This window comes from Takifugu flavidus, chromosome 13 (assembly GCF_003711565.1).
Source record: "Takifugu flavidus isolate HTHZ2018 chromosome 13, ASM371156v2, whole genome shotgun sequence".
Classification (NCBI taxonomy): Eukaryota; Metazoa; Chordata; class Actinopteri; order Tetraodontiformes; family Tetraodontidae; genus Takifugu; species Takifugu flavidus.
Window position 1 is genome coordinate 13474066 of NC_079532.1, and position 23766 is coordinate 13497831.

The window sequence follows — 23766 nt, forward strand, 5'->3', positions numbered from 1 at the left end:
CCCCCACTCCTCCGCTCCTTTGCCTTCTTCTTTAGCACTTCCCTCTCCCTGCAGCCTCTCCTGCTTGTTTTTAACCCCTTTTCTACCTCTCCTCTCGACAACCTCATTCTGTCGTGGTCCCTCCTCCACCTCCAGTATCAGCTCCACTCCTCCCTCTGCTCTCCCAGTGTATGCTCATGTGACTCACCTGGCAGAGAGGACAGCAGTGTAAACAGGGAGTACCTGAAAGGTGCTGCGGTCAGGTGTACAGCGTGCAGATGATATGATTAAGACAGCCCCCTTCTCCCTCAAGCGCGCACGCCCGGGCGACGGTGCTGGCTCTAATGCGCTCTCTTTCTCTCTTGGGGTGACCCAAAGAGGTGGAAGTGACTGAGCTCATTACCTGCCTTAATGAGAAGACAGCACCACCGAGACAGCGGTGTTGTACCTAAACGCTGCACACCCACGAAAAGGCATGTTAACCAACTCCTGAGGTGAGCAAACACGCTTGATTACACCTCGGAGACACAAAGACTCCAAACGAGACAGAACCTGAAAGCAAGGCAGCAGGAAAGAAGTACAGAAAAGTCTCCCAGGCTTTGTGTTGATGCCGGCAACTCTGTGCTGTATCTTAGTTGTTGTTTTATGGAATTACCCTTGTACCAACACACTCTTCCTGGGAGTAAAGCTTCTATTTTTTTTGCCTGGTTCAGGAAAATTAATGTCTATGAGCCGAATACAATCCATCATAGGTTGAAAGTAGAGGTCATTCAGGAAATGATAGCAGGAAAGATTGGCTTTCCTGCGAGAGAGAGAGAGAAAGAGAAAAAGAAAGAGAGGAGAGAGAGTATATAGCAACATGGGTGGTGGTGGAGCCTTTAGCTTCCTAAACACTGCTCCATTATTCACCTTTAGCATTGAAAAATCAAAAAATAAGAGGAAGCTACAGAAAGACGCCTCCCAACCTTTTTGCATCACACACATTGTTTTATCTTTTTTTGCAATATCTAAAATATTATAAACTAAATAATCCAATTAAAGGGCTTGACAAAAAATTACATATGGATACAGGTGAATCTAAACCCTGCTAGTTCTATCTGTGTTGTTCAGCTTTTAATCATGATGAGAGGTAAATACAGTTATGGAAATATTTAGATATTAAAAAAACAGTATTGTATAGCTATACAGCTCACACACACACACACACACACGCACGTGCGCGTGCGAATGCATATCCTCTCAATCTTTCTGACACGAAATGTTGACTGATTAATCGCATGCATTCATTATTGACAGTAACTCCAATGTGAATGGCAAACATACTGTATGTCATCTTCACCTTGTTTTAAATCATTTATACCATCTCTACATGGGTAATCATCTACTATTGATTAAGATGGCTACGGCACAAGGCCGTATTGATAACATATACAGCCTCACATTCTGGATAAGCTTAGTTTAAGGGATCCAATCTAAAGTGCAGGCACGTTCCACAAAAAGACATGTCGTTGGCAGGTTCTTACAGAACCTGATGGGAGGAATGGTGGGACTCATGGATAACGTGGAAGTAAGGACACACTGACACGAACATAAAGACAGATGAAGAGAGCAGATGCTTGTTCTAAAAAAAGGACAAGATGTGGAAAGAGCAGCAGTGACAGAGTGAAGGATATGTGGTCAGGTTCTACTCTGAAGCTCTCGGCCTTTTAGTAAATCAGCCTTCACTTCTATCATCCACTCACATAAAAACCCAACCCACACACACACACACGCACAGATCATATTGTTTCCCTTACTTAAATCATTGACATAAGAGCAGTTGGAGAGAAGAAACCACAGAGTGAATGAATGACATCTACCCTCACACAGTTCCGAAGCAGTGTTGAGATGTGCAACTGATAATCATGGGAAATCTCCCCGAGCATGATTTACTCTGAAAAATGTCCTCCTGCCTTCCACTTAACCTCAACAGAAGGTGCACGCAGCAGCACAAGTCACGAATGAAAAAGCACTCTGGGTGATCCGTACTCAAACGACTCCCGCCAGCGCCACTCCGAGACGTTATTGTTGTTTATTTACACTGAAAAGAGCTTCAAAACCCTTCACCTAAATCTGCAAATTAAACCCACATCGACGGTGCAAAGCAGCTTAAAAATCAAATTAAAAATTGCGAGTGCGAATTAGAGTTGAGCTGGTGAGACACAGAAAGCACAAAGTGTTAGACAGAAAAAAAAAACGTGAAATATGACTCAAAGAAAATGACTTAAATCTCATGCACTCTAAAGTTTGGACTGTCTGAGGTATGGTTATTGCGGTGATGCCATTACTTCTCTAAGTGCTCCTCAGACATCAGTAATCTATCCATGCTGCAGATTATCGTGAGGATGGGAGGGGACAGGGGAATCAATACCGCCCTCTCACAAGATCTATTGCTTTCTGATCGATCTCTGCCTCCGATCGGCCTCTCTGAGATCAACCGCGCTTCCTGTGCGATGGCTCCGCAGCCCGAAAACAAAGGTGATAAAGCAGTAACGGTGCCCAGATTACACCTAATTTATCATTTCCATTCAAGTGGATGTTTTTAGGTCTTTGATCAACTATAAATGAACAGTTTGAAAGAAAAAGTGCGAGAACAAACCCTTCAGTTGATTTTTATCTGCTCAGACGTGATAATCAATAATGAACACCTGGCTGATCATATCACAAAAATACTGGCAGATCCTATCAAACAGTGTGAGGTAGTTTTGCTGTCTAACATTATCGGCAGTGGTCTCCAGCTTTCTAGAATCAGACAGGTTCTAAAGTGCATCTATTCGCCGTCTTGACGTGCAGGTAGAACTGCAATTGATGGTAAAATGTTTTGGAGCTGGAGGCGGAGAACACCTGCTTCCATTTGTCCGCTGCACACCTAAAACATGACACCATTAGCTATACGGCTGCAGCACTCTCCTCAAAGGCATCACGCGGGACAAAGTCATACAGTATACACCTCCACAGCCCCTGCCCCCGCCCCCACCCCCACCAGCACCAGCACGCCAACCCGCACCTTCTCCCCCGGGTTCTCCTCTGTGATTGTAATGAAAGGTAATGGTCCTGAAAGAGGGAGAAAGGAGACTTTTCTTCTTATCTCATAACACCGGCAGTCGGCGGAGCAAACTCCCGAGCGCGGTCTGAGGCATCACGCGCACAAACACACGCCCCGACTGTGTATCCGCTGCAGGATGACGGCAGAAATAACATTGGTTTAATGGTGATACATCAAAGGGAAAAAACATCTCGTGCGAGGCATCTGGGAGGATGAGAGGGTGTAGTAATAGTAACAGTTTTGTTGCTTTGAGAGAATATACAGTTATAAAAAAAATCTGGAAAGATGTAATGCTAAACAGATACAAAGTAATTTAATAGGAAGTTTAAAATATTCATAAATATTGAATTAATCATTTATAATAGATCTTAAATTAACTGCCGCCCTTGAAGTGTGGGATGTGAGGAGAGGAGAGAGGAGGCAGAGTGTGATAGAAAGAGAGAAACGATAAAGAATGAGCCCTCTAGACATTTTCTCTCCCCTCTGCTAACATCTCTTCAGTCTGATGAATGAATATTCATGTCTGATCCAGACGCCGCTGCTCAACAAAGGCAGGAAAGGAGAGACCCTGAAACAGATAGCGCTCTGCTTCTGATGTGGTGCCACCGATCGCGGAGCCAAAGATCAGGTTTACCTCTGTGACAACAGCTCAGAGGAAGGAGACGCTGATGCAGCCCCTGAGCAAATCTGGACATTGCGCTCTGCTCTAAACCGAGGCGTTCTGTATACAGGCACACGTGCATGTGTGGTTGCGGGACAGACGGCGGCGTTGAGGGAAGTGAAGGCGGCTCTGATCACATTCTCGCCACCGTTCCAGCTGACACAGCATCCTGCTGCTGGAATCTAGCAGGTGACCTGAAACTATTCACTCACTTCCCCTGAAATCCCCCTACATTGGTCAATCCCACGTGTGTGTGTGTGTGAGAGAGAGAGAGAGAGAGGGGGAGAGAGAGAGAGAATAAGGGCTGAGTTGGCGTTCTGTGAGCCTCTCAGAGATAGCAGTGTCTTACAGTAGATTACAGTGGATCCAATCTATCCGCCCAGCAGGCTCAACTAGACCAGTTCTCTATTCCTGTCCATCCCACAACATAAGGAGGATAATAATAATGGAGCGTGGGGGGGTACACACACTCTTAAACTCTCACACACATGCAGGAAGACACATAAAAACACCCTGAGAGAGGACAGACACAGAGATGAATATCATATCAGTATTCTGGGTTGGGGCTGTCACTCTAAATGTGGGCTGTATTTATCATGAGTTGATACTCTGATCGAGGGGTGGAATCCTTCATCACAAACTAAAAAAGATGCTCTTTTTATTCCACAATGGATATTCCACAATATCCTGAACAAGAGTGGCTCTTTGCACACTTTACACACAACTAGATAGTGCTTCTTTTCAGAGGGGGTAGCATTTAACCTTTACAGCTTCTTTTTATTTCCTTTTTTACTCTTTCTGATCAATAGATTTAATTTTATCTGAACAAATATCCATTTCTAGTGACGTATGACACGCTTATCGATGCTCTTGTGATGTAGTGTACACGATATGCTTTTTAATACGCTGAGCTTTTTAATAAAATCAATGGAAGCAACTGCAAATTACTGACAGGTGATTCCTTGATTTGAATCCACGGGCTTGGTTCTGCATTCTAAAACCTGAAACGTCTGAAACTCGTAGACTGTGAGGCTGTATTTCAGGGCAACTCTGCCTACATTGTGTCCTCAGATCATTTGAAAGAAATCATTTGGAGGCGCTTCGGTCCAAGCTGGTCTCAAAATCAAGTGGCTTTTGCTGATTGCAACAAATACATTATCCACTTAAGACTGTCTTCAAGGACAAAAGATTTTAAAAAAGAGACAAACTCCAGGTTCTCCCTTGACGGAAGATATTTGGTGTTGCGCTACAACAAGAGGTGCGTGAGAGCAGCTCAGGTTTGTTAAAATACACGTTGAGTTTATCTGAGGGAGACGAGAGCGCGGAGATGGTTGAGGGCAGAGGGGTTAATAAGGCGGCGAGGCTAATACGAGAGTTGGCAGCTCGGTGTGTCACTGCCTCCTGGACCCCTGAAAGAGCAGTCGCATGCACACGCACAGCAGGACAGAAGGACACGGACTGCTCAGTATGCAGCCCTGACATTGTCCACATCTGATACGGGACATTAGCCCCTAACTCCCTCCTTACACCGCTGCCCTTCACTTTATATTACTTTATGTTAATGGAAAAATATTAGATACAACACCATTTGTCTTTGTTAGCACGGGCCCCCCACACCTGATTTAAATGCATGTGTTTACGTGTACAGACAGGTGAAGACGGGGGAAGGGTGGGTGACAGACTGCATGTGTCTGTGCCTATGCATGAGCGTGTATCAGTAATAAGGGTGGGTAGAAATACACACTCCCTGTTCAGATTTATCGATCTGTGCGACCTCTCAGCGGGGCCACGCTGTCTTATAGAGACGCATCAGCACGTGCGTGAGGATGCAGATAGGTGCTGAGTGCTGGCTCCTGATATCAAAACGCCTCTCCAGACTTGTTCTAAAGAAATCACAACTGTTTCCTGTTATTCTGTTTGTCTGGATCTCTCTATTTGGAGCATTAACAGTTCAATTTTGTGCATTTTTTCTATTCACACAGTAGAAAAATCTGAAAGGAAATAAAGTTTTTAGACCCATTGAGTTTTTTTTTTCAGATTTTCCAAATTCCCAAAGCCCAGTGGTCCCCAGAAGCTGCAGCCTCTTGAATAATGGGAATGACTTTCCGGGTACAAGCGTGTGTTTTTCTACTGTTTTCCATGTCCCGCCTCCCTGTGGGCCATCCTCAGCGTTGCCATCAATCCATAAGTCAATGGATCAATCGTGGGCTCAAACTGAAGCTGAAAGCTCTCAGACATATCGACCTGTCATTTAAAACCCCGATGATCGCTGGACTTTAATGCAAAAGCCACCTTAATGTTGCTCGAACTAACAATTTACATTCAGGCGCCATCTGCACGCTCAGGGACGGCGATCTTCTGCTTCAGATGAAGTTCATGCTAAATTTCAAAGCTTCTTTTTACCCCTGTGTTTACACAGGCAGGGGATTCACATGAGCATTGGTGCCTTTCAGTGGGGGCTATTGATCTTACATGTGAGCGGCTGTGTGTAGATTGTCATGCATGTAAATGCTGTGGCATTAACAGAGTGTGCGGCTGCAGCTATAAATGGGCCTGCACTTTGTCATCTTGATGTCAAAGCTCATAAGTTACATGTTTAAAACACCCCATAACTCTATCACTTAATGTAACCCCACACTGCACTCTGCGGCCGTGCGCGCGCGCACGTGTGCTGCGCATGTGTGTTGCGCGCGTGTTTACGGTGTATATTCCTCAATCTCTTTAGTGCTGATTATGAAGGTGCAGATTGATAGCTGGTCTCAACACGGCGTTTAATCATATTGGCATTTCAAAGTGAAGAAAAATTGCGCTTGTTATGAATTAGCGTGGTGACATCATGTAGGGGTCATTCGTTCGTAGCAGGTATGAAAAAAGGTAGAAGTTGAAATGGGGCAAGTGAATACGGATGGAGGAAAGCAGGGAGGGGAGATACAGACGCGATAAAGGCAACGAGATCACGACCTTTTCTGGGTTTGACGCCGTTTAAAAATGGCTCGGCTGAAGTCCTACAATTCACTGTCCCCACGTCCAAACTGTCTGCTTCTGCCGGTGGACATTTGTCACTGGACAATGGAGGAAATGGCGGATAAAATATCCCCGATGAGACCAAGGTCGCATAGCGAGGCATCTGAATTCACGATTGACAAACAAAAATGACTCGTGCCATTAAAAATATCATCAAAAATCAGATCAGGATCAGAAAAAAAGCAAAAAAGCTTCTGTCCTGCAGCGTGATGATCATTTCAGACTTGCTGCAGTCATTTATCTAATGGATTAGACATTCATTTTCCACTAACAAATACTTATTCCTAATAACAGAATATCTCAAAGGTCAAGAAGCAGGAGAGACAACAGCAGTTTATTATCTCCAAGAAACACAATGTAGACATTTGGGGATGAATAAAATAGTTTTTGTATTTATGGGAAACTTTCTTTTTTTTACAAATGACTTTGCAATCAAGCTTTTTTCATGTATTACTACTTAAAGGCACAGCTGTGTTAAATGAATTGTTTTCACCCCAAATCTACAGTTCGACTGTATTTTTCAGACCCAAAAACTTAGTTAAAATTAATAATTGAATTAGAAATTTATTTTGAGTCCCATGTAAGTCAATGAAAGCCTCCAATCGTAAAGAAAGGGCCATTTTAATGGGTAAAAATGGATAGTACGGAGCCAACTTTGGGAAATAGCAGGGATTATCTCGATGTGGGACATACTTGTGTTTTCTGTGACTTGTGTGATTTGTTAGGTTTTCTGATTTGTGAAAACTCAGCTGTTTAACAAAGAAAAAGGCCTTTAGACCTCAAAGAGGAGAATCAGACTTGAGCCTTTCACTTTGAAGAGATTTTGCTGGTGTAGCGTCACATTAATCCCAACGCATTTTAACCTTTCGTAGGCTGGAGAGCATGTCAGGGCGGATACATATTTCTACAGATGCTTCATATGAACATGGACACGGAAGCAATTTAAGTCTCCCATATCACTAAACACACACACAACACACATGCACAGAAGATACTGAGAGGATGGTAAGAGCTCCTGCTCATTATAATCAATTAGGGTCACGTTGGGAGCAGAGCCGGGTGGTGAGCTGGGAAAGGACAGGGGACCAGGGGGGTGGCATGCTGGCAAATGTGGAAAGAGGGCCAATTAAAGTGAAAGCAAGGGAAAATATGAATGATTTAGTGTTCAAACACACATGGGGACGCACAAATATGTAAAGAACATATCAACACGGCTGCTGTTTGACTATTATGGGGGCGCTCATTGCCGGGCTGCGAGAACAGAGAAATCAACATCTTGCGAGGCTCAAATGAAAATCTTTCAAGTCGTACCACCACCACCTCCAGCCATTGAGCCGGATTTGCAGTAATTGAAAATAAATGGGCCGAACGAGAGGCAGGCAACACGTCTGAGAATCAAGTCAACACAACTGTATGATGATGCAGCCCCGGAATGCAACTAAAAGCTTTTGTGAATCAGCTCAACTGTTACCGCAACTGAGCAAAACTGGAGAACTTGAGTGATTCAGCCGAGCACTTCCCCAGACGGCACCTTCCAAAATCTGCTCCAAACTGCCACCTGACGACTCGGAATAATGAACCTCCGTCTCCAGCCTCCGGCGACAACACAACAAGAACAAGTGTTCTCATGAAACCTTTGACAAGTCAACAAAACTACAGTAAATGGAAATGTATTGGCTGCAGCCCACTTTTTATTAAGTTATTTTATTTTGGATTGTGAGCACCTTAAAAAAAGAATTACCTCACAAGGGTTTAACAGGAAAGCTCCCTTTCTCTCCCCCCCTCCCAGGAAGACATCAAACAAACACACTTGCTCCCAGGAACAATCCTGCCAGCACCGCCCAGCTCTGCCTTCTTCCGCCGTACGCTCACACACCGCTCACTACACACAAGCACACACACCAAACACATACGTGCACACAAGCACACACACCAACGCAGATTCCTCATTACACACACTCCAGAACAGAGTCGTGAGAGATTGAGGAGAGCGAGCCAGAGCGGTGCTTCGGTGTAATGGGAGGAAATGTTGGTGTTTCATCTGGAATTGATGAAGTCTTGTTTCAGCGGCTCTCCCTGGAGCAGAGCCGCTACGCCGGCTGTGTAAATGAAAGGAGCAGCGGAGGCCGGGCTGGAGCAGAGCGCCAGTCAATAGAGCTGCTGAAGAGCCCCGCTGAACCAAGAGTCAAGAAGTAACAGATACACACACCAAAAAAACCAAACAACTGGGACACACTACAGGTGTCGTTTAATAACCGGAAGTGTATCTGCCGTCTGTGGAGGGGCTCCCTCAATCGACAGCGCCGATAAACACTGACCCGGGGCGAGCAGCGAGGAGCGGGGCAGCGGTTCTGCGTGAGCACGCAGATCTTCTGAATGATGTAAGAGGCCTTAGATCTAATAACGTCAGCAGTGAAGCTGATGTAAATGCTTGCTCTAATAAAACCCCGAGTGTGAGGGGCTGCGCAAAAGCAGATTTAAGTGCTTGTTATAATCAGGCTCAACTCGGCGAGTCTGTGCTCGCCGGCCAGCACTGTCTCAGGTTAGACAGAGATCAGAGGAGGAGGAGGAGGAGGAGGAGGAGGAGGAGGAGGAGGAGGAGGAGGAGGAGGAGGAGGAGGAAGAGGAGAAGGAGGAGGTCACCTCCACAGATGGTGATCTATAAAAGAAATAAAAAGAGTTTGCATAGGATTTCTTTTTTTTCTCACTGTTATGCTAAAAGAAGTGTAAGTGGGATCGTGTTCGGATCACATAAACAGGAGGCAGGAGGGGATCCGTTCGTACATTTCGGACAGGTGGCAGAAGAGAACGGCCCATTTGTCAGGTCGCCTTGGATGATACGGTAGTAATGAGGATTGGCTAAAAGTTAAATGACACTAACAAAGAGGAAGCGGTGAAAGCGTCAACGGCTCTTCACTCACAAACGGGCCAATGGAAAAAAAACAAACTCTTCCGTACTCCGTGCGCTGATCACACGCGCAGATACACAGCGCCCTGGCCCGCCTCAGCTGAGGGGAGAGAGATTAATTAACATTTTTATGCAAATGAGGCGTTTGTGTCTAATTATTTTTGTTATTCCAGCAGCGGCTCTGATGTGCCAGCGGTGGATTTAAATTGAGGGAGATTTCCATCACATCCTCCCGCTTCATCGCAGCCGGGCAGGAGACAGGCAGATTACGCACTCCGCTGGGACACACGCACACACACACATAAGGTTATTTTACCTCAGAGGAAATGTCCTCGTGCGAGGCTACCGCTCAGGCTCACAGACGCACATCCACCCACTTCCTCGCTCCACAGTGAAGCCTTAATTGGCAGAACGTTCATCAGTGAGCTTTCTAAGCGATGGGGAGAGGGCCTACATGGCCTGTTTGCTTCTAGTTTATGGGCTGATATTAAAGGCTGTTAAAGTACATCAAGGGAATAAACTTTTATATCCTGAACTTATTGTCAGAAAGAGTGTCATAAAGGGATGATGTACGCGCGGCGTCAACAGGTCAAAGAGGCTGCGGTGGAAAAATCTGCAGACACCCGGTGAGCACTGGAAGGAAAGAACTATCGCAGCCATGGTAACGCACATAATCATGTTTTAAACATCGTCTTGATTACAGACACAAGATTTGAGATGTCTCCCAAAGCCCAAGCCTGCGTTCTGCAGGTGAGGTTGAGGGTTTATTTATTTGTTTTTATTCTTATCATATCCAGTTAAAACTAAAACTCAGCTAACCATCATCAGGCCTTCTGTCACCTGTGTGCAACAAAAACAGAAGTCCAGCATTAGTTCTCTCCATCTGAAAGGTTTGCAGAAATGCTATGAATCCATGCTAATTATCCCTGGTGCTTTACATTCTTAAACGTGCTTTTTGAAATATTCACAGTCACATGTCACTCACACGTATGTTGGGAAACTTGCTCTGTTCGTTAGGACCACAGATAAGCACTTCAATTAACTGTATTGAACTGCAGCGTGGGGGCTAATCTGCATGTTAGCACAAGGATAACAGCCTTTCTCTCTGTCCAATCTTTTCTTCTCAGTCTGACAAATCTTGTAACCCTGATAAGGATCACTGGGTAAATTATCACACAGAATGCGATGCTGTCCGATCAGAATTGGAGGCATTAATGGCTAAATGTGTGCATGTGAGACACATGGGTGTCTGTGTACGTGTGTTTGCTGCGATAATGAGAGGACCAGCTCTTCTCAATAGCCAGAAGAACCTTGATCTGGACCATAAGTTTCCTTCGTTATGGGCTTTGTGGTGAGCACAAGGTTTATGGCAAGTTCAATTTTCTTTCCTCCACCCCCTTCAACACTTTATGGTGCTGTGTAGTCGTATGTTATTGTGGTACTGGTGGCGGTCTCTCCCCATGAAATATCTATGGAGATTATAAGGACATCATACCAATTGCAAAGAGAACAGAGCAACACAAAAATAAATGCATATAATTAAACATATATATACATGTGCAAACACACACACACACATATACATGTGTGCCCTCTTCTCTCTCTGTGCCGTCTATAATGTTATATGTTCAGCTTCCCTGAACGGTCTATTTTCCATTTCCAGTGTTGAAGTCTGCTCATGGAGCCCATTGATCCAAAGACAAGCTGCCTTGACTGATTGCTGGGAGGAAACGCTGGCATTCGGGCATCAGTGTGTGTGCATGCGTGTGTGTAAGAGAGAGAGAGAGAGAGAGAGAGAGAGTACGAGTGTAGAAGGAGTATTAGTCTGATGAAGTCATACAGGAAATCAATGTCGTATTGAAAGGAGAAAAATGCCCTGCCCAGGGGTGGCTGCACACACTCCTGCACACAAACATGCATACATCCCTAACAACCAGCTAAAGCGGGACCTGCTATGAGCAGAAAAGACAAAAGGCCGGATCCTGAAAAATGACTTGATGATACCTCAAGTTCAAGCACAATGCTAATGAGAGAGAACGGCTGAGAGTGTGTTGGTGTGCGCGGTTGCGTGCGTGGTTTGGAATACATATTTCCAACATATGTATTGTTCTCCTGGCACCCACACATTAACACTGGAAACAGCCCATCTCACAAGAGTTTCTCTTGATCTCCACTCCGACCGCATCAATTGTTAATAAAGCCCCGGCCCGGGCTGATTACTAAAGATTATTCCACTGTTTATTCTGATCAATAGAGCTTTTCTATTCCGGCAGGCCCTCACAGAAATCTGTGGAACAAAAGAAACAAAGACAATAAGGGAACGTTGTTGAATTACTGTATATCTTAATGACTTCAGTCGCAGCGGTGTCCCTCGTGCCTGCTAACGCTCACAGGGGAAGTCAGGTAGATTTTAGCTTTAGGCAACATCTTAACATTCTTACTAGCGACTCCAGAGCTCCCAGCCCAGCTCTGACTGGAGTGGATATTAATTTCCCTGACCAAGTGGCAGACAGGGGCACTCCATAAGACCATCACTCACCAGGCTTAAGCTACTCAGCGCCTATTACTATGGTAATCTATACCAGGGTGTGTGTGTGTGTGTGTGTGTGTGTGTGCATGTGTGTGTGTGTACACAGAGAATAGAAGACAAAGACAAAAGCAACTACTGTAAATGTGTATCAACCCTCATTAACAGAGACACACAATTACGTGGTCCCGTACTTCTGTTTCTGTTCAACCAGCATATGATGTTCACAGAGTAATTAATCATAAAAGGCGGAGAGGGGGAGGAGAGGCGGGGAGGGGGAGGGTGGAACAACATTATGAGTCTGGGTAATTGTTTAATTTTCCTTCAGAGAGCCCAACAAGGAATTCTAAAACAAACTGCTCTTGTGCAGTCACTCTGCATCGCTGCGAGTGGGGCGGGGGGGCTATAAAAGCATCCACCATCCAACCAATCAGATTTTAGTTCACTGACATCACTATCAGGGACTATTTTATGTGTCATTAAGACTATGGTAGAATTTAGTAAAGGGTATGAAGTGTATTTTTAGCACAAAAAAAATGCTCATGTAATGTGGGATACTACAGTTTATTTCATGTAGTATGGCTTCTTTAATTTAAGTTTACCTTCTGTTTGCACTGCATTCTTTTAATCTGCATTGGAAGAGAGCTGCAGCTCTATCATCCAATCCCATGCCCTCTAAATGTCGAGATCGGAGTTTTCATAGCTGAGATTAGATTATACTAAAAATATCTTGGGAAGTTTGCAGGTGTGTGCATTTAAACTTATAATGCACTGTTTAGGTTTATATGATCCAAAAGGTGTTCAATTATTGTACTTTTTAACACACAAACACGCACAATGCACATATCAGCGCACATAAACAAAGAAACTGTCTTATACATGCAGGTACGTCAGCAATTTTTTTGATAATAATGCAAATGCATATATGTCCGAGTGGCTCAGACACAGCATTGAGGATTTGAGCAGCTTTATGGGAAAACAGGAAAAGGAAATTATCAACATGGATCAGAGGAATTACTATTAAATCCGCTCCTGCTGAAAAGATAAAGAAACCTGGACAGGATTTGTCGTCTACCAGTGACAGAAGTACAGACGGTGGAGCATAGAGACACTAACTTGTTAGCCTTCCGGTCACCCAGCCAGTTCTGCTAACAGAAGCACTTTACTTTAAACCTCTCTTTTTTCAGCGGGATAAAATAACAAGGTAAAAGTGTGAAAATAACTTAAAGTTACCTACACTCCAGTAAAAGCTGTCCCCCCCAAAAAAAAGAAAATTAATTGCTTCTTACTAGGGACACTGAGTGCACATGACAGTGAAAGTCAAAGAGGTAGGAAAGCATCGCCTCGGTTCTCCTTTGTTCAGTAAATGACTAAATATTTAATGTTCCGGGGCTCTTAAGATTAAAGGTAACATGTTGTCAGTAATAGTGGAGCTACTTCAAAGGATGTAAATTATGCATTTCTTCCTTTAGCAGAGAAATCAAAGCAGGTAATGAAGATTAAAGTTTGTGGGCCTCCATCCTCTCTCCCTCTCTGGTTTAGGAGAGAGGAACAGAAGAGACAAGGAGAGAGGGAATAGGACCTCTCTTAGGAAGGTTAATCTATTCAGAGCGTAGGTTATCTGATTAAAGAATCATTGTGTTCATTTAATCTGTTCCAGTGCAGTGCTGGGAGATGGTGGCGGAGTGGCCTGGAACCACCACTGAAGGTGGCGTTGAAGCAGCGTTCTAAGAACCGCTGCAGGGCAGGTACACGAACGCACCACGGCGCTCTGAGTTCAGGTGGATTTGTAAATGATGGTTAAAGGTTGGGTACAAAAAGTGAGATGAAAGAGAAGAAAATCAGTTTTTTTCCCCCCTGTTCTACAGAAAATTGTCCTTTTCATTCACACATGTATGCAATTTCTTACAAATCTGGACATCTTTTTGTCTGTGAAAGAGTGTGTCTTACATGTCCTCCTCAGGGCAATATTTTACTCCCATCTGCCTCTCGATGGCGGCACTTAGAGCTCAACCCCGCTGGCCTCTGTACGGGCTGACATTTAGAAACATTTTTCTGTTCTCTACCCGTCTGTTTTACTCGCTGAGAAATGAGGGAAAAGACACAAGATTAAAGGGAGAATCGAGGCGCTTAGCCCCGTCTTCACACCCATCCGCTCTCCGACAGAGATCGTTCAGACTCCGCCACGGAGCGCCTCCCACGGACTGCGACGTGGAGGTAATGCCCATTAGCCTAGCGACGTGAGTGCTAATCGTCACGTTCCATTACGGTCAATGGCAGCGTGGCGATCCCCAGCCCCATTTAGAGGAAGTCACACAAGGGCCGATGAGGCGTCGCCAGAACCGGAGCGACCTAGAGATGTCTGAGCATTGTGCATGAGATGATCCACAGATCCTACAGGAACCGGGCCGAAGCAGCACCAGTAAGACTCCCTGCAGTCTCAGTGACATGCTGGTAGTCAAAAACTAGGAGGTGAACAGAGACCAGCGTTATTCCATCGGAATCAGATTCCTCTTTAACTGAGCAAAGACTTATCGATCACGGCCAAACAACATCAGAGGTGTGAGGGAGAAGGAACGGGAGAGGCTGAGGAAAACAGCAAGACGGAGAGAGGGGGGGAGAGATGGAGTGGGAGAGTGAGAAAGGGGTAAATAGCATCTTCATCTCCCCTCGCATCTACAGCAGACAGTCAGTAAGGCATCATTAATCCAGCGAGGAGCCTCATCCGCTGTGTATTGGTTCATTTTACAACACTACAGTTCTGTCTAAATATTGACACAGCACAGTTGTCTGGACTATTGACTGTAATCAGTGTGTGTGTGTGTGTGTGTGTGTGTGTGTGTGTGTGTGGAGAGAGAGGAAACCCTGTAAATGTCCACATGCAGGAGAACATAAAGAGCTCATTGTGGAAGCAAAAAGAGGGCCCGTGGGGTCTCATGACTAATATTCATTTACCCCTATTTATTATTTTTTTATGCAAAGAGAGAAACAGAAAAGACAAATACAGTAGCTGAATTCACTTCAAAAACACATATGGTCAAAGATCAACACCCCCAGTCCTTCCCACATTCACACACGCGCGGCCACGTCTCCACACGGCCGATGGAGCGGCACACAGCGCTCGCCGATGATAAATATTCAGGGTTTTTTTTAATACTTATTTTAGGGCGCAAAAAAAATGCTGTGATGTGCAAAATGGAAGAGCATCTCCGCAAAGAGGCGTTCAGCAAACATCCAGGCGTAACACAAACGCACGAGAATGCACAAAATAATGGTTCTGATTCTGCATAGAGATCGTTTATCGGAGAATAAACTTCAGATCGACAAATTGATTGTGTTATTGTTTGAATAGATTTTCAAGCGGCTGTCTGAACTCGTACCACCCATAGTTGTTTGAAAGTTCTTTCACACATTTCTGCCCAGAAGAACCTCGACTCTGCTAATGGCACTTGAACATTCTCGCTTAGAATAAGAGCGTATAATTACTTGACAAATCGCTGCCTTTTAAGTACCAGATGAAAAGACTGTAAATGGGGAGAAATCTACAGGAAATAAAGTAAAACCCTTTCTTCTCTGTTCTCAGCTAAGTGGTCCGAGAGGGAGCAGGAAAGATGTTTAATGTTACTTAAATATGCAGTGTGATTCTGCCCGCTGATTATATTACAGCAGATGAGGTCTTGGTGTCGGCCTGAAACTTGTGAAAGTCCAGAGCTATTTAAAAATGCATCAAACATGCTGCTGGACCAGCTCCGTGTCTGTGCCTTTCAATGTCTTGCAGGGGGGAGGAGGAGGAGGAGGAGGAGTGTGTGTTGGGGGGGCATTTGACAGAGAGTTAATATTATCATGGAGAAGTACAAACAGAATTGATATTGAAACTAATAGGTGAAGATACAGTTTTGAGCTGAGGCCATACTGCTTCTGTGTGTGTGTGTGTGTGTGTGTGTGTGTGTGTGTGTGTGTGTGTGTGTGTGTGTGAGAGAGAGAGAGAGGAGAGAGAGAGAGAGAGAGAGAGAGAGAGAGAGAGAGAGAGGAGAGAGAGAGAGAGAGAGAGAGAGAGAGAGAGAGAGAGGCCATGTTAATTAAGGTGTTTGCCAAATGGTCAAGTAAGAGCCCAAGGGGTCCTGTGCTCGGCATCTTTTTTTGCGGCCTCTCTCTGTCTCTGTCTCTCTCTCTTTCCTCCTCACAGAGCCAAGACGTGCATAAGTCCTGGGCTTCTTTAACATCTCTCCTCGTAATTGGGATGAGGCACGAGGGGCCCTTCATCCACTGGGACAACAACAGAAACACTGGCTTATTCTCTCTTCCTGTCTCTGGGAGGGGGGTGGTTGCTCTTAGCCTGTGTAAAAAATAAAAAATAAAAAGCAGCACAACCAATGGATCAAAGAAGTGCGCGACCAGCCGGGACAGCGAGGAAAAGGCCTTTTCTGGGAAACTCCTGTTTCGAAAGATGAACAAAGACGCCTAAACAGCTCAGAGCGCAGCAGCCGCTCAGCCACTGACAGGAGAAATAAAGACAGAACTGAGCGCAGACTAAACTGTTTGAAGAGTCAGAGGCTTCCAGCTCGCCATGTTGCATCAGAAGGAGGGTAAAAAGGGCTCTTTCCTGCAGAGACTGGTAATGAAGCAGGGTGCAAAGTTATTCACAAGAATCTGACCATGTAAGCACTTGTGTGGAGACGTGAGCTTTAATTTTCTACTTGGAGCAAAAGAAGTTTTTCCAGTCCGGTTTGGGAAAAAAACGACACAATAATGTCACACTCGAGTGGGCAAACAGGTCAAACCGCCTCTTTTGTGCTGCTTTGGAAACAGCCAAAATGCAGCGCGGCACTGTGGCATGCTGGGGGTTAACAGACTGAATGAGCTTTGCAGCCGTAATAGGTTCCCCAAAAATTTACCGCTTATCTTATATAGCATACCTCCATAATTTAGGTGGCATTTAGGTCTGCGTGTGTGTATGTGCGCACACACATCTGTGCACGACTGCGTGTGGGCAGCGTGCTCCCGAGTTCAGTCGTACTGACAGCTTTGACAGCTATACCTGCCAATGGCCAGATCCAGGCGATAACCCCTGCTGTCGCCACAAAGCCGACAGAAAGGCCCCAATTCTGCCCCCCAGTCGCTGGACCAAGGCGGGGGGGGGCAACCTCAAGCCAGTTTCCACAAAGCGCTCTCCTCATTCTGCCCCACTAACACATGAATGGGGATCCAATTGATTCTTTTTCACCCTGGTCCATTTTCCCAGCCGGCCTGATACAGAGAGAGGATTTTGTGCTCATCTGGCCTTCCTTGTGTACTTCATATCAGGGGGAAGACTTATAGAAAGGGAAGGTAAAAAGGAGGGGATCTTTATCAGAAAGCGAATTAACGCTCAAAGTGCTCCATTTGGAAGGTATATCAGGCCAATCCATTAAAAGGGTCTTCAGAAAAGAACCGGCACGGAGGACACCTTGAGAATGAACAGAGGACCTTGCTGAAACAGCACTCTTCACACGGGAGGTGAGAGAGGGTGAGAGCAGGAGGGAGGGGGAGAGGAACCTGCACAAATAATAAATAGCCCTGGCAGTAATTGTAAATAAAAAAGACATTAGCAGCATTTTTATGACGATTTTTTTTAATATAAGTGTAACTTTTGCATCCAATTCTTATAGACCTCTACCCTGCACTGGTGTATGTCTTCACCTGGCCTTAGACACATGCACACACACACATACACACCTGCTCCAGCAGTAAGAACCATTAATCTTCTCCCAGGCCCTGTCCACAGCGGGTTGACCCAGGTGAGGGAGGGAGAGGCTGGGGTCAGAGGGTAGAGGCCTGCCCCTGTCTGGATGGGAGCCTCGTGAACATTAGCCCCTGGCCAATGGGTGAGGGAGCATTCTTGGGACCACCCCATACTGACTATGAGAGATCCACTCTTTTCATAGAAAACTGAGAATCCAAAGACAGAAAATAAGAAAGTTCACACAATAAATGCTATTATCTAAAACACATGGTCCTGATTCCAAAAATATCAAAAAAAAGAAGAAGTTGATGTGTAAAGGTACGGGAATAAAAAAGGATTTTGTCAGTGAGGGAGAGAAGTTGCAACATAATAACGGATAAACGCAGATTAGAGCAGGTCCCGATTCATGCTCAGGAGGTGCACTAAGATGGTCATCAAACAGTAAATGTAGAAATATAAAGACGTGTCTGCTGCATATAAATTCTGTATATTTATGGATTTCATGAGCTTTTGGGCCAGTGCCACCCTTAAGAATGCTCCAACATCTTTAAGAGTACTAAGGTTATTAAATAATGAGAATCATCCTACATGCAATCTAATCAGTTTATTTTTTTTTTTAAAAATGGCTTTAATTTAAGTAAGACCGGCTTGAGAGCCCAGACCTGTATATATTTAAGGAAAATCTGCAGCGCTTATACATCAGTGGGTGTAAAACACATGAATAACATCCTGAAGTTTTAATACACTTTAGAGCCACTCTCAGGGAGATCTTAAATGAAACTGATAGCTGCTGTGCATTAGGAAATGGTTTTATTACTAAAGAAACTTTTCCACGGTGTCTTTATGGTAAATAAAAGCCATTGCTTTATATTAAAATTTCTCCTCATTTGAATAACGTCACTGCACTCTCGCACAGAAGCCGAGAGGCTGAAAGAATACACGACCTTTTGGGGAAACCGACTGTTTCTTCTGGTCTGGGCACCGTGTGGGTCACCTCGGGGCTGACCTCACCCTCGCCTGCTGATGCTGGAACAGGAAGCTGGACAAGTTGTTTGTCTGTCTGAAGCTCTGACCAAGAACAGAGGCTCAACACAGCCCCTGACCCCCAGGACCTGACCTCTCAGTGAACATCGAGGACGCAGAAAGTCACAGAAACTGTGTGAGCGTGGAAAAACATAGAGGATCATCAACAGGTTGTCAGCCGGACCTTTAAATGCTCAACACTTAGCTGAATAGTGACGACTCCGCAGTGAATCCAACCTTCAACCTGTCATCTTTTAGGCTTAGCAAATCGAGCAAAGCGCAGTGAAAAGTTGCACATTTTCAAAGTAAACATTAAAGCTTGAAAACTTCCACTGATCTCCTCCTCATTACAACATCCCCTCCCACCTACCCCGCACCCCCAAACGGACTTCAGTGATCCATGAGGCGTGTTGATCCTGTTTATTACGGTGAGTTTCCTGGTGTAAGATGTTGGGCTCCCCTGGCACTGGTCTCCCTCTCCTCTACAGCCCCTCATGTCTAATGCATGAGCCAGCCGGGGAGACCGCCGAGGCCGGTGAACGAGTGAGAATGAAGGAGCGGGAGCGGACAGAGGGAGCCGCTAACCCCTGGCACTGCAGCTCAACACTTTCATATTCTAATAAACCCAATACACCCGTATACAGAAAGGGAGGAAATTGCATTTCTGTATCAAAGGGCATTCCGCTGAACATCTCTCATACACACACATAAACACGCAGTCCGGCATTTTCCACTACGCGCCTCCTGCCCCCCCCTCTCCCCCAAAAAATAGACTAACACAAACATGCACACAGGGGAGCTTCAGAGGGATTACAGTCTGCTGACGACAGCAGTTGAATCCACACGCAAAAGGAATAAAACACCAAAAACTTGAGAGAACTTCTGTTTGGGGGGGAAGTTCTAACTGTGGACTCATATCAACGCACCGAGCCGATAATGTGCAAAAGTCGGACGACCAAAGATCAGATTTTACAGGCAAATGTTGTGCAGCAACACACATGCCAAAGTTCCAACTGGAGCAGGCACCTCATTTCTGGCCTCATCTCCTTTAGAGCAAGCCATTTAATTTCAGGTCGCAGATGCCCATCCCTCTATTCACAAGAGTTAATATCCCTTTCTCCCCCCCCTTCTCTCTGCTGCTGTGTGATGGAGTCTCTGTGACAGGCTGTATTGCAGGCCTGTATGCATTGATTATATGACACCCTCCATTCAGGTGTGCTATTAAAGTTCCCCTCCTCTCTTCCTTTCTGCTCTGCTGGCAGAATAATGTCCAATAAAAAGAGAAGCAAGCGAGCGGAGACGAGACAAGAGCCCAGCCTCTCCCAGAAACACCAGCTATCAGGGCAAAACTTGATGAAGATACACCCATGTTATCCACCCTGGCACCGCGAGTCGTGTACAAACACTAGCTGGGTAGCACATAATTGCATTTAAATTACACAAAGGCTACTCTGAATGTGGTTTCTGTTCTCCCCCCCTCTGCAACCCGTGTAAAATCAGCCATTCCCACCTTGTGCCGCTCCCCTCCCCCAACAGCACGCAACAATGCCCCCGTGTCAAGAAAATCCAAACAGTATGGAGAGAATATGTCTTTAATTAATGTCCATTAATGACCGCTATGCAGTTTCAAGCACAGAGCAGAAGAGAATCTTCAACAATGTATCTGACCGATGCATGAAAATCTCGAATTTTCCATTGACTTTTTAGGTAATCCAAAATAAACTGGTGCAGTTTTACTCCCGTTATGTATCTGAAGCATGTCTGAAGCAGAACGCCTCTGTGTTTTTGTCAAACCTGTGGGTGTGTGAAGTGTGTCCACCACGTATTATTTCATTCAGCTGGAGTGTGAACAGGAGTGTGGAGCAGCTCAGCTTGAGGTGGGATAATAAGCACATCTGTTACCTGTTGATTTGCTGGCTCTGTCTTTATGTGCAGGACAGCAGCTGAATCAAGGATGTTTTTCTTTAGCGTGATACTGCAGGGAGGAGAAGATGCCTCTGCAGGACAGACAATGTAAAGTATGTATAGCTGAGGGTATGGCCCCTCCTCTGTAACATAGCTGTGACAGTCTCAGTAAGACCAACAATACCAGCCAGGAAAAATGACGGCCAGATAAGGACAGATGTGCGGGGATATCTGTAGATGGTGACGGGTGTGTTTGCAAGCCCCACAGCTGTGGAAAGGTGGTTGATCTTCTGAGCACATCAGGCCAGTGAGATCTTTAATATCTCTTTATTTGTTGTTCGAGTGCATTTTCTGTCCCAGGGGAACTACGGGAGACCTGAGAAGGAAACCATGGGTCCCCGAGCAAAAATACACCAAACTGTTCAGGGACGTGGACGTTCCTCTCCTGTGCTGTTTATTGTTCTGTCTTTGGTAATCAAACCTCCCATCAAGAGGTTCGATATGTTGTTTAGATTCTTAATTGAGTTATTTCTTCCAATAAATAGTATAGTATCCTTGCACGTGCTTTAATTATGTAAAAATGAAATGTTTAATTCAATTTATCATGCAAAAAAAATCTTGATTACCTTTAATTAGGCAATCTCTTGACTGTCCCAGTAAATGCTAACCTTGTGCCATTAGACTCAGGTTTAAAGTCCATTCGATCCACAAACACATGTCGAATTAACTCTTAAAATTTGAAAAATATAACGCTGAAATATTAACGCTGCTAATGATATTTGAAAATCCACCCCCACCACAGAGACTCACATTTAAATCCAAAAAGCTGCTGAACAAAATCCAAAAATAAGATCAAGGGGATTATCACACGTCGGAGTCTCCTTGGCATCAGACCTGATAGATGTACCGTATATATGCTGCAAATGCTAAGAATGCACAGTAGATTTTCTCTGTTGATTGCAAGAATCATTCATATTAAGTAATAATTATTAAGTAATAATTAACAAAAAACAATGAATGGATGAAAAAAAATTCAAACAAGGTCGGGCTGTAGGTCGGCACACAGACCCATTCACATAATTAAAATCGGGTCATGTTCTACCAGCAGTAGCGTCTCAGTCATCTTTAAGCCCGCCGTGCTCACCCACACAGGACTGCGGCGTGCTGTGGCACTACCCTCACCATCACGCTCTACCCTCGCTGAGAATAGAGCTCAGGGCTTTTACATAAACCACAATACCACCTCGGCTTTTTGGGCGGTTGTGGGGGGGGCGGGGTGCAAGACACAAGCATCTGTTTTTGTTTGCATTTGATTCCCAAACATCAAATTGAATCAATCTTTTAATACTCCGGATTGTATAAACACGGGAGAGAAGTGCTTGAATAAATATCAAGAATGAAAATGGATTTCTCGTCGACGACTATTATCTACGCGGTTTATTTATGAATACCACTGCTGGTGGGAAAAAAAAATAGGCAAGACATAAAAATACAGAGATAATGTGTTCAGCCTTTTTCATTTTCTTCTTTTTAAGTGAAAGAATAAATATTAGGATTTACATCACATTTACATTTTTATCTAAATAAAGTTGAGCGCCGCCGAGCCATTTTCATTTGCGGTTGCCAGGACGACTGTGGGAATAACAAAAGCAACATGACACTGACATCTTTAACAGAAAAATCATTAAAAGCAACACGAGGGGCCAGATGATGCTGTCTGTGCCACAGTCGGTGGGTGACTGATAAACACCACGGTGGATCCATAAATAGACTAATCGCTCTTTCACCGCTTCCACAACAAAAGCACTCAGTCAGGACGGTTACTGGGTGTTTTTTGTAAAGATGATCATAATCAATCGTCAATCGCAGAGATTGGGAAGAGTGGCGTGTACAATCAGAAGCAGTGCGAGAAGAACACGGAGTTGCAAAGGCAGCGCGCGCGCCCAAACATAGCACAGAGCCGTCTGGTCACTGATGCTTAACCGGATCTCATACGCGCGTTGTATATTTATAAGGTATTATGCAGAATAAATGGCATTCATTTATGAAAATTGTGGCAAGCCATCACGTGGAAGGGCTCTCTTAATGTAGTGGAGTCTTCTCGGTGAATTGAAGAGGGAGGATCCCCACAATAAGAAAGTTGGATCTGTCTCCTGTTACTGATTAAACGGGCTGAGGTGAAGGGATGGAAAAGGATCACGCCAATTGGGTCTGATGCGCCGATGCATAATGGAACCTTCACGTGAATGTTGAGCTTCCATTAATACCCTTTGAGCGTAAGGACCCCAGATAACAAGAAGCCTTTCGCATCCATATTTCTTAGCTCAGACCTTTACGAGCAGCACTTGGGTTATTACCCAGAGCAGCACAGAGCGGGACAAACTTCCCACGAGCGCACGGAGAACTGCGGCAGATCTGCCCCAGCCAGGAAGATGGCTTCCCATAGTCTGCCCGCGTTCCGGTGTGTGTGTGTGTATGTATGTGTGTGACAGGTTTATAGGAGTCATTTATCCTGCTCAGTGGGCTAGTGTAGTGCAGAATGGTGGCCTGAGTGCCAGGCGTAGCTTATTGTTGTGTAGCCTTTATGGGCTACATTAAGTACAGCTGAGTGAGAGGGAAACATACAGTACAATACCCCGAGCTCAAACATGTCATACACACGGAGATTAACAACCTCCCTGGGCCCAGGCCAGGCCTGCATTCACTCAGGATGAGATTCTGGTACACTCCATCCAGCTGCCGACGCCAGGAAAGCTGGGTGAAGACGTTTGTGACCACTGGAACCCATCTTAAAACCTGAAGTTCAGCGGACATCGGGACAAAGGTTGCCGTCTTTCAACCCTTAAATTTGGCATCCCACGATCCAGCAGGTGAGGAACCCAGGCAGGTGACTAAAAACCTTAAAACTCGAAGCACGCCATTGATCAATCCG

The 23766-nt window shown here is 45.0% G+C and overlaps 1 protein-coding gene across 2 annotated transcripts in view; it reads right to left on the bottom strand.

The window, feature by feature from the left end:
• wwox (WW domain containing oxidoreductase) overlaps window positions 1–23766 on the bottom strand; it is a 95450-nt gene that overhangs the window by 22908 nt on the left and 48776 nt on the right. The window contains exon 9 of one of the 2 annotated variants that reach the window (XM_057053093.1): window positions 17904–18112. The exons of the other annotated variant lie outside the window; for it this stretch is intronic. Within the exon in view, the coding sequence (XP_056909073.1) occupies window positions 18083–18112 (30 nt within the window). The 3' untranslated portion in view covers window positions 17904–18082. Of the gene's footprint in view, window positions 1–17903; window positions 18113–23766 lie in introns of those variants that run through there. 2 annotated transcript variants of the gene reach the window in all.